Genomic DNA, 12,359 nt, shown 5'->3' with positions numbered 1-12,359 from the left:
TGGAATTATTTCTGGAAGAATAGCAATAATTAATCTGTAAATGAATAGTTTTGTTATCAGCCTGTATTGCATGCAACATGCTTGAGTTGCCTGAGCAATCTAGATCTCCAATTATTAGCATCAGGAAATGCATTTTATTGACAATTGTCAGAACAATTGTCAAGCTTGTCTACTTCTGTATTCTTGAGGTAGCATCTTATAGGGTACATATGATCAATACTGACCATAGCACTATTGAGAACATATATTATTTACTGACACTTGGTTTTGCACACTGACACTTAAGAGCAGACTCTAAAAACATATCGATTGTGTGTCGAAAACACAGTGTGAATCAGGCCTCGGATATGTCTGCAGTATGTATTGACCACATTACAAAAACACTTCCTTCAAGACAGTCTGAGCCAATGAGTTTTTCTTTATGTTATGCTTGGAATAGCAATATAATGTTCTGTTTGACTGAACATCCCCTCCGCAAGCACTCGCATACAGTATACAGTCTCTGATATTATGGATTTTAAACAGTTTTATGGTCGCTTTCGTTTTGCTCAGGCGCACTTGTCAAAAGTAAATAACTCTAAGATCGCTGCTTGGTTTCAGAACAATATATACATTAAAAAGGAGACAATAGTTAGTTTAAAACATTATCACCTGGCAAAATATCACATTTGTGAAACTAGTGGAAAGCCTGTTAACAGTAGAGATAGCTGTTATATTTATATAGTTTCAGATGTTACAGTTGGCAAAAGCAATTTGCAGAAAAGAGGGGACTCATTTTTCATGTTTGCATTATTTACCACATGCTTAGGAGAAAATAAATGTCTTTGCTGTTCATAGCATTACATAAACTACAATGATTTGGGATTATTTACCATTTCCTTCAGTATAGGGTGCACTTTATTAGGCTGATTCTGCTACAGCCAGTTTTAAAATTTAATAAAGTAATATTAGAATTATGAAACACATATCATCCATTACTGTTTTATAGAGAAGTGCATATATCCCCATAATAAACTGTTTTGGCACTGCTTTCACAACTGCATTAGGAAATGCAGCTCTAAAGCAAAAATGTTATGCATTGTAAACCAGTTGCAATATCTGTCAGAAAAAATGCAATAAGATTTTTTTTTCATTACTTTTTTTCCATAATGTGCAGCCATGTTTTTTCACAATATATCTACTTTCATGTATTATTACTTACTTAAACAAAGTTGAAATGGCATGTAAAGTATCCCCAGAAGCCAGATGAGTTGCAAGGAAAAAATCCCTGATCTCAGTCTGGAGCGTGGTGTATTTTTTCCACACCACATGTCAAAGAGCCACTCGTTAATGGAGGACTTAACCCTACAGTCCTGCTGCTCTGCTGACAAAATAGGTAAAATGAGGATGGATGGGTTATTTACTTAGAAAAAGATAGTGTTTACCACTCCACTTGATACAAAGAAGTATGCTACTGTACTTCCTTGTCATTAGTTGAAAGAACATCAACAAAGCCTCCCTAATTATTGTTGGTATTGTGTGTGTGTGTGTGTGTGTGTCTATCTGTGAGTCATTTCACAGTTATCCACCCACTCTGTAGATGATTTAATGTTAATAAACACCACTGTGATGGAACAAACACTTCTAAGGGTGATGTTATGTGGGAGATAGATGTGCAATGAGCATCTGCTGGGGGTTAGAAAGTGAGCGTATTGTGTGTGTGTGTGTGTGTGTGTGTGTGTGTGTTGGGATGGGAGTGGGGGGGTAGAAGGAAAGGTGATATCTGTCGTGGTAATGTAGCACATGTACACAGATTGCCATATGTGCCATAGTGCGGCTGACTAAATCCTCATTTGCTTTTTTTAATTTCTCTCAGAAAAAGCGAAATGAGATGATATGAATTCTGACAATGTTTATTGCCAGCTGGACTGAGTTGTGAAATAAATGTAAAAAAGTGTTCAGACATGCAGTCTACTCTTCCAAATATTCGGATCATGTAATATGTGAGTGACATTAAAATATAAATATTGTAAAATGCTGATTTGGTAAACTGTCACAACTATTAATGATAGCTCTTACCTAGATTTACCATTCCAGCTTGTGTAACAATTTTTGTCATTCGCACTCTGTCGCTGTTTGACAAGTTGGTCATGATAATTTATACTGCTTGATTATGGCTGAAAACACATGGAACATTTTAAATTGCAGCTCGATTCGTGCAGTAATTAAATGCAGTCCTGTGGCAAATTAAACTGGTTTCTGCGTTCATTTTATGGATTCTGTCTTTTTCAAACTACTGTCCCCTGATTAAAAACAGCCATCTTGCTCTAATCTCCTACTCACCGCCAAATGCTGGGAAGAAACATGAAAACTGCAACAAAAAAGTTTTACTGCTTACGATTCACAACAAGAGACACTTGACAGACACAAACAGGATTTGTCAGCCCCAGCGAGTGGTGTCTGGGCTGCCAGCATTAGCAGTGACAGCCGACTGTCACTCTCAATGTTACACCACTAAACGGGAATACAATCCATTACCAGGATTGTTTTTGACTTTGTCATAGGCCGACTGACCATGAAGGTAAGAGTGATGAGCTTTATAGAGCCTTCATGTCAGATATTTTAATGCTGTCCAGAGTTGTCAGTTGTTTTATCTCAAATAATCACTTAAGTTTGGGAATATAGTCAATACCAAGAAGTTTCCTGCAACTAACACTGGCAATTCTTGGTCATAATATATGGTCAATATATATAATAAATATAAGATCCCTTCCAGCTTCCAGCTTCAAGTTTCCACATCACACTTTTGTAAGTTGCATACTGGACCATGATTGGCTCCAAACTAGTTGTGATGTCACAAATCATGCTTGTAGGTACACGCCTTAAACTCGTCTTTTTCGGTGAGCACAGAGAAACTTTCCCCACATGCAGATGAATGTGAAAACAGCCTTGTAGTGTCAAATTCTGCACATATATCACTCTGCACAGTGAAGCTCAAACATCTATCTGAAGTAATAATAAGAAAAACACATTTTGAATGGAGGGGACTTTAAATTGATGTTTTATCTGATGATTTGTATAAAAAATATAATTATCCAAACAATCTACAATTATCTATTATCTATTTGTCTAAAATGACCTACTGGTCATCAAAAAGCTTGTTCTTGTTACTAAACATTAAAATTAGTTTTCTCCTCAAACCTCCCAGTATAAAACCATCCACCAGGTCAATGTCATCACACACTGTTATGAAACAGACAGACACTGGCTCCCATGACTGTGTAATGGACTGCTATCATAATTACAATTACTGCAATCATTGTTGTCACCCCTGACCCAGACAAATGTTGATACAGCAAAACAACACTTTCATCTTGATTATGAAAGCCTTACAGGGTTGTAGGATTAAATACTAATGAAAAGGAAACAACACTGAAAAGGTACAAAAAATATTTCATGCAAACGCCCACTCAGAACTATCCAAATGTATTTACCTCATCATATTACACCTAATGGACAATAATGTCTTAAAATTATTGGTATGTTTCTATTATATATCTTCTATTATGATATCATCTAAAATCTTTGTCATCTCAACAAGTGATGTTGAGAGAAAAGTAGACATGTTGTCTGTATTGCACTTATATTATTTGCTAAGACACAGCTGTGAAACATTTAGATAGTGCTTGTTTAAATTGTTGGCCAATTAAAGAGAAGAAACCGAACACAACCACAGACCAGATTAAACACTTTGGTTTGAAAATCTTTCTCACAACTTCTTTCATGAATAAAAAAAAATGTGTTCTTTTATTTATGTTTTTGGTTTTACCACCAGTAAAACCATGTGCCACATACACACATTACATTACCACAGTACTGGCTATGAGCTGTGCCCTGCTGATCGCCCTTTAAGAACGGGTTCACAATTTTTCAAGTCTAGCTTAAAACAACAGTCAGGTGCCCATATGATCATTGAAACAGGTTTAGCTTGCTGTAATCACTCTTCCGGTTCATACTTGCTGTTAGAAGATCCCCTTCTAATGCACTTTAATTCAATTTAAGTGATTCAGTCCTCCTTTTGTGCAAAAATTTAAGTTTATCTGAAGATAATATGAGGCTTCAGCCATCCAAATGAGTCAAATTGAGAGGATGTCCCAATTTAAAGTCTTTTTATTACAAACTTCTTCCTCTTTTTCTTACTATTTCTCTCAAGAATAAAACATTGTCTGGGGAAATTGCTTTCTAGCCCTTACTGCTTTTAAAAGTAACTATAAGATGATGGCTTGATTTTGAGGCCAGTCTCAGCTATTGATGACTTGTTTGCCTCCTTGGTGCACCTAATCTTCACCGTAAGATAGTTGCTGTTGCTATAAATTGGAACTAGATGATTCCTGTGTTTTAGACACAAGAAAAAAATGATACATATATCGATATACATATATTAATGTATCATTTATGGATATTTTATGGAGAGGGTTGTGCACCATTCCAAGCCTGCTTTGACTAATTAAAGATTTGATTGTTTTTTTAAGAAATATTGAGAAATATATTTTGTAAATGAGGCCTGAGGTCACTCTCTCAAAGCAAATTATTCAACCCTATTGATCAGTATATCTGTTTTTAAAATGTGCTATAGATCCATGTTGTGTTATTGATTTTATATACTGTGTGGCTGGATGTTACTGTGTGCATGTAAATGGGGTGATTGCTGTTTAAGTGCAACGTTACCCTGTAAAAGTTATATAAACAAAAATAAAAATGCGTTGGTACTAAATGTTGTATAGTTTGTGGGCAAAACTTTTCTGTATGAATGAAAGAAGAGTTTACATGAACCCCTTTAACACAGCCCCAACCCAAACCTGTCACAACACCTACAGTATGTCTACATTTGTGAACACCTTAATACATGTGTTTTAATATATGCATGTGTATCCTCCTTCCTCACTGTGTGTGTGCACTGTGGGTGTGTTTTGTACTTGAACGTCCTGTGCACCGGCCCCTCTATCTCCACCAAACACCTTGAGGTCATATCAGCCCTGTGCTGGACAGGCTGGCTGGTTCCCATTTAGATTATGGATGGTTATTACTGCCTCCTGGCTGTCAGTCAGATTAAACCAATATGTCCCAGGATGGAGGCTTATCTTGCTACAGAGAGGACCTTCTCCTGGGAAGGAGGAGGGGCCATTTAAATAAGTCATCTCCAGAACCTTCCATGTTTTACAAATTTATTAGTGCAGTCTCAAGATGTACCCACGTGTCAAATATTTATTGTGCAAAACGGAACAATATGTTAGGTAATGTCCTTATCTGTCTGTCTCTTGATCCACTGTATCTAAGTATCCATCTTAATAACATTAGGACCATAAGAATTACTTTGGCGTACACTCCCTGCACCTGGTGTTAAATACTGTAAGAAAAGCACAAGAAAACATGCACTCGTGCCTCTAATAGTCCTCCCATAACACATTTAATGGCTTCCAGACTAATTTGTAGCTTGCTGGTTAGACAGCAGAATAGTTGTGTCGCTAAGTAATGAAGGAGATTAACTTAAATTGTTTGATGTTATGTTTATTTACAGCCCAGGGATTATGACGAAGGCCAGTGCATGCTACACAAATATGTACATGGGGGTTTGGCTTGCACCACTTTTTGATGAAATACATTGGACATGACTCAATACTTACTGTTCGTGTTTTTTATCACAGCATTGCATGAGATACAATATAAAGCAAGCACACTTGAGTGGTAAATCATGCTTGTTTTAAGATTCATTATAGATCTGTTTATAGCCCCACTGCTGAAGGAGATACAGTGGGATTTGGCTTTGATGACAACTTTTATGGGGATGGAAATTGAAAGATCTGTTAGATTTGCAGGATTTTATGAATATAAACATTTTAATGCTCAAAGAAAAAGGACACACATGTTGTAAATAATGTTGCCAGGATCTGATAAAAAAAAATGTACAATTACCGGCATAGTGCCACTTTCCTACTTTCCCAGTCTTCAAGCATTTTTTATTTAAAATTCCATGTGGCTTTGTAACCCAATATTTGAAGTATATCCACCAGAATATTTTTAGCAGTGGCTTTAACAACAGGGCGAGAGCTAATGTTTAAAGTCATTCTTTGAAGCCATTTACTGATATACTAATTAGCACCCTTTTTGCAACCTCTCTACCAGGCATGGATGTTAATAGAAAATAACTAATTAACTTAATAAAGTAATTAGATATAAAACTGGACCTTGCAACATAAAAACAGAACACCTGCGGACCCGCTGTGAAACACAACTTTTACTGCAACTAAAATTGTAACAACAAAATTGGTCATTTATCACTGTCTTCCAAAAATTCCCATACAGTATGACAACTTCAAAAACTTTACTTGCCTCCTCTGTTTGTTGCTAAGGTCTGGTTAAGATTAGGCAACTAAAACTACTTGTTAAATTTAGGGATAGATTGTTGTCATAGTTTAAAAAAAGCCAATGTTTACTGTTAGTATGAGATGGGATGTTTAACCGTTTTCTCCGGTGTCAAAGCCACATGCTTTGTTGACTCAACCCTTCATCCCAACTTCCTCCGTAAGAGGTTTTGTAATAGTTTAACAACATCAAACTACCTCTGGGAGGACAGTAAGTACACTCACAACCAGAAAAGGTCACTTATTAGGAAAGTATAGGCGATTTCAAGTTTTTTGAACAAACTGCCATATCTGTTGTTTTTATGAGTAAAGTCTTGTGAAGGCATACTAGCACCTCTGACTTGCAGACTACATGTTGCGCTCATATGTGAGATAAAGTGTGGTGACTAACTGAGGAGTTACAAGTTTCCTGTTGCAAATGGGAAATACATTTGACTATTTTTAGACGATGATAGCTAATACTGATGTTCACTTCGATGGGAAATAAGTCATGTGATGCAACATGCATGGATTGTTTCGACTCGAATATCTGCAATTGAAGACATACATTTGGTGGCCCAGTGTATTGTACAGTGTATTTTATGCGCTGTTATGATTCACCACTTCAACACTTGGATAAACAAAAGAAAACATCCCTTTTATCTCTATCTTCGCAGTTTGTGTATTTATGTGTGGGTGTGAATAGTTGTTTGTACTTGGAGGCATATGTTGTTTTTTTCTTCTTTGTCAGTGTGTATTCACTACAGTATGTACAGTATGTGTCTGTAGGCTTTTGTGTGTGTCTTGACCCCTATGGTAAGAGAGGAGAGGAAACGGCAGAGAGAAAACCGCACTAAGCGAAGCGTGGAATGTGCTTGGTTTTGGGATTACATTGGCCTATGTGCATGGGAAAATACAAAGGGGAGCGTCTGCAGCCAGACAGATGAGAGGTTGGGAAAGTGCTTGGCTTTGGCTTCTTGTGACTTCAATGCAAGCTTTCTCTCACATTTAAAGCGGTGTTAGATTCTGCGGTTCACTCTTTAATTCTGTCTGTTATTCAAGATGATGTCTAAGTGAATCATTTCCCCCCCTTCAGTTTTCAGCTGCTGAGATTTGCGGCTGCCGTCTGAGATGAAATCATTCGTTCCAGGGGTGTCCTAAGTTTGTCAAAACAGTCAGCTCAGCTTGTCTTGCTAGACATTTACCAGATACACTGAATACAGACCCCCTAGAAATAAGGTACCACATCAAATTAGATTAAGTTTTTAAAACCCACTGAGAGCACTTTGTGAAGTACTTTTATTTTCACATCTCGAAACACTACATGGGAATGCAGGCAGACAGAACACTAATGTTTGATTTGTAAAGAGGAGAAAAGTCTACTCTGTTGTTTTTCTTTTTCTGTGTTATGATTGGAAATGAGATTTGATTAGTTTTTTTAAATGGATTTGCATGCATTTGCAGCTGCATGGAATGCTGGCATCCATAACTGTCTCTCTGTCTGTCTCATGAGCTGTGTGGCCTTAACCCTCTCCATATGTTAATACCTAATTAGTATTCAAAGCTGTGGATGGAAAACATGGACATGACATTGAATCATACTTTAATTAAGCTGGCATGCTCATTGGTAGGCAGTATCATTAGCTATTGAGAAATAACAGACATGCATATTTAATCTGGTCTTTAGAGCACCATATTTGAGTGCACCAATGCCTTGTTTGTCCATCCATCCATCCATCCATCCATCCATCCATCCATCCATCTATCCATCCATCCATCAGTACATACACCCATCAGTACATACATACATAGGGTTTCACTAATATTAGACAGAGTAAGATTATTTATTTGAGATTTTTTAGATTTCATGAGGGAATTGGTTCATCCTGTAAACATTTCTGATCATCCCCCAACAGCAATAGCAATCTAATTTGTCATCTCATGCATCTGATACCCTTGGTCCTCTGCCTCTGCAACTGTGTCCAGATTTCTGGCACATTTTTTTGGAGCAATTTTACAAGTGATGATGGAGATAGAGGGTTGTGGTAATGATGGTAGACAGGCCAAATCTCAGCCACGGAGCTAGACTGGAGTTTAGGAGCCAGGGATGCAGCAAGCAAGTATGTATGCCACGGGGGCTAATCCTACACTGGTCCAGAATGATGAACACGTATTAGTCAAAGGCCACCGACCAGGACATAGCATAGTTTCTGTGTATGAATGGAGGATGGGCTCTGACACAGTGCCAGGTTACGTTTCAGGGCAGCAGTGTGTGGTAGAGTTTTGTACCCTACAGGTAGCAGGTGTGTCTGCCTTTATGTTCCCCTGGATTTCAAGCCAAATGTTACTACCCATATGGTAGTGCGCGTTGCGATTAATAATTTTGTTGAATCAGGTGTATTACATGCAGCTGCAGCACTGAATACTGTGACATAGTTGTGATAAAGCTAATATGAATTTCCTTTCTTCCCCTCCTCCCTCTTTTTCTCTTCTGTGTCTCAACAGCGGCAGATGGTGAGGAACCAACTTCAGCAGGTGGGAAATTTTTATGCTTGGTAACGTGATTTCCATTCATTTGTGCGTGTGTGTGCATGATTGTGTGTGTATGTGTGATAGAGAGAGAGAGAGAGAGCGAAATCTTGGCCAAGCCCCTTCCTTCCTTTATTACCAGTGACTCTAATTCCTGTATCGACTCACTGATCATGCCTGGTCAGCAGTACTCATGATTATTTCATTTTGTAGTATACCGTTCATAAGAAAGTCCTATTTAAACCTCCTCTAATAGTGTGACTCATGAGAAATATCTCCTCTTTGTCTGGCAGAATTTTGAGTCCAATTCAGTCCAGTGATTGCTTTGCTTCATTACTTTTCAACGTGAGTGAAATGTTCTGAATACCTGAGTATTTAGCTTCATTTTCGAAGGGCTGTTTGTGAAAATGATTCTGTGCTCTGATGTTAACTTTATAATCCATTAACTTGAGAGTATAGCAGTTTCAATATCTCAAAACCTTACTGTCATTTAACAAGAGCACAATGCATTGCATCCTTAAATGCAACCCATTAGCATCAGTCTGAATGTACAGTGTATCCACCCCCTAAGGAGTGTATTAAGTGTTTTTCTTGCTGCTTTTAGTGATGGCGAGTAATAGCTACTGTAGTTAAACCTGCAGTGCTTTTACATATAAATGCACGTCTGTTATATTCAAGCATTGCCAAACGAGTTCATACAATGCTGATTAAGCCTATCACCGCCAGATAAATCTCTCTATTTCATAGTATGCAGACTTTTTAAAACTTGTGGCTGGTATGACATTCCCACTCTGGTGCATCAGTAGTGATGCGTTTTACGTCAACCAGCAATGATAAGTTTCAGATTTGCCGGGGAAATTATGTTTGGCATCCTGACCCATCTTGATAGGTGCTTGGCCCTTGGGTATCTTTGCCACAAGTTATACTGGATATGTACGGCTAAAAGCTGTTGTAATTTTTGCTGTAGGACTGTTAATATGTCACTTTATTAAGTTTTAACAGTATTTCCTATTTGGAAATTTGCTCTGATGTGTTCAGAGCTGTGAGGAGCTGCTGGCTGGGTGAGACCAGCTGGTTGGCATACGTCATAAAGCACACATTAACAGTGTTTTTGTAATTATTCTCACTATCGGGGGAGATAAAAGTTCCGCCTGCAGGTTTAAGTAAAGATCTGTGATTATCATACAGAAACTGCCTTTTAAAATGATGTTCCTTAGAGACCATATTTGGTATTCAGAAGTACTGCTTCTCATTATTGAAAGAACTCATGTAACAAGAGTTTTATTACAAAGGCAAGACCACAGAGGACAACAGTAAACAAGAACCTGATTTATCTTCATCAGTGATGCAATTAAAATGTCACTTCACATCCTGGGGAAGTACCGCAACTGACTTTCTAGTGCATCCTCAGCATATAATTGTCTTTGTCCGTGTCTCTTTCATTAATATTAATCTCTGCTGGTTTGTTTGAGATCAATGGGTTAAAAACAAGAATGATTTATTTAGATAAGATATAATAACCTAGAAATAAAAGCAGTTTGTTGTTGCAGTGCTAACTGTCATGTAATTTCAAAGTCTTATGAAAAAATAGAAAGGCATGTATACACGTGCGTGCACACATGAACTCACAATAAATATTTGTTCAAACAGAACACCGATGCTAACTTTTTCAAATTAAAGTTTAATTTCACACAATAAGTAACGACTGAAAAAGCAAATTTTAAATGTCAACATTCAAATGTCAACTTTTTCTCCAAAATAAAGATTCAAATTTGATTATCTGGTGGCATAAATGTCACACAATAGACATACTATAGAGCTGAAATTCTCACAACAACATACAGAGTCCAGTGATCACTGCAAAGTATGTAATATCTGCTCTCATCATATATCTGAAGTAATGTGGTTGCCAACTGTTTATAAGGTATACACTGTAATAATTCAGCATAAATATAAATAGCATAAATAATATGTTTTCTATTTGCAAGAATGATAGCAATAAATCCTTTTTCCAAATTATTTCCAAAGCTTTATACATTTCAGATAACAGGGAGAATGAGAGTAAACGGCGCAAGAAATAATTATCGGATAACGACCCGAATTAGGTGTGACTTGCGACCACTGACCTGGAACTGGACTCAGAGAGAAAATAGGACAGGCTGATGTGGAAGGCCAAATTACTCTTGACAGGTTTGAAGAATTTAGCGTATCAGCTGTTTTTTTCACAGTCTTCACATATTTAATCTACATATCCACACCCTTTGTCTTGGCTCATTGTAGAGTGGGCTATTCTTCAGCACATTTGTCATGCATTTCTTTAGGTACTGTGTGTATCTCCATGTACATAAAATTATTCTCTGTCTATGATCGTATTCTAGTATAGTCTATGAAAATTGGCCCACCATCTAAATCTCAAGCAGGTTGAGGGAGGAAAATCTGCTTGAATTAGTTTGCTAAACATGACAGAATATTGGATTTCATTTTGCCGTCTGTCACAATTGACTAATAAATGAAGAAATTGGCTACATTTTATCTACTTGAGCTAAGATGAGATCCTTTCTTTACATCTAGGAAAATCTATTCACATTGTAAGAAATGGAAAATTCTTGATTACAATAAGACACAAATGACATGGGTGACTTACTGTAACTTTACATTTTTGCTCCCATAAAGAAATAGTAACGGCTGAGCTGAGAATGACACTGACGAACAATAATTCATATAGTGAGCATACACCAGGCCTAAATGCCTCACCTTTAATGTTGCATTGAATGAAGTAGTGTGAGTCTTTAATGTCGCATATTACATTATTACAACTTCGATTATTTTGATGATTTTTTTTTTAATTAAATGTGATCTTGAATGTTCTCTGATCACTCACAAAAAACATCTGCTCAGTAAAAGTAAATTTAAATCAATTTTCAGCCTCATATAAACAGGAAGTGATTTTAACGGGCGGTAGTCCTTCATTAAGCATCAAGAGCCTCTAATGCTCAAATTTCCACATTAAGAAGAAAATGTTCCCCTTCAAAATCAACTCTGTGAGGCATTTGTTGTCAGCGGCAGTGGATGTGCTCAACATCTGCATACAAGTGTCTTGCGTAGAAAATTCACTTTAAAGAGAAAAAGAGAGAGTGCTATAATAGTTTTGCTATCATCTACTTGTCATGGTCCATTTTACAGATATTTATAAGCTTGATGTGTTTCGATATATCATGATTGTCTACCAATACACCATATTTTATGCTTCATGCACATATCACATATACTAACTTGCTGTTAGACTTAATTTCTTGTTTCTGTCAACGTTCTAAGTTTACATTGAATTAAATCTCAACTGCTTAATTGTCTGCTTGAAGTAGCATGAAATTAAGAATTACTTTGTTGTGGCGTTTTTGTGTGAGTTAAATGTTTCATAGGCTAAAGAGTCTTGTACGAATGTTTGACCTA

General features: G+C 37.0%; 1 protein-coding gene across 2 annotated transcripts in view; it reads left to right on the top strand.

Annotated features, from left to right (window-relative positions):
- Positions 1 to 12,359, top strand: part of LOC121904435 (EGF-like repeat and discoidin I-like domain-containing protein 3) — a 119,652-nt gene that overhangs the window by 17,539 nt on the left and 89,754 nt on the right. For both annotated transcript variants that reach the window (XM_042422188.1, XM_042422189.1), the window contains exon 2: positions 8,886 to 8,915. In XM_042422188.1, the coding sequence (XP_042278122.1) occupies positions 8,886 to 8,915 (30 nt within the window). The remainder of the gene's footprint in view (positions 1 to 8,885; positions 8,916 to 12,359) is intronic.

Source organism: Thunnus maccoyii, chromosome 9 (genome assembly GCF_910596095.1).
Source record: "Thunnus maccoyii chromosome 9, fThuMac1.1, whole genome shotgun sequence".
NCBI classification, from domain to species: domain Eukaryota; kingdom Metazoa; phylum Chordata; class Actinopteri; order Scombriformes; family Scombridae; genus Thunnus; species Thunnus maccoyii.
This window is presented reverse-complemented; position numbering and strand designations above follow the sequence as displayed.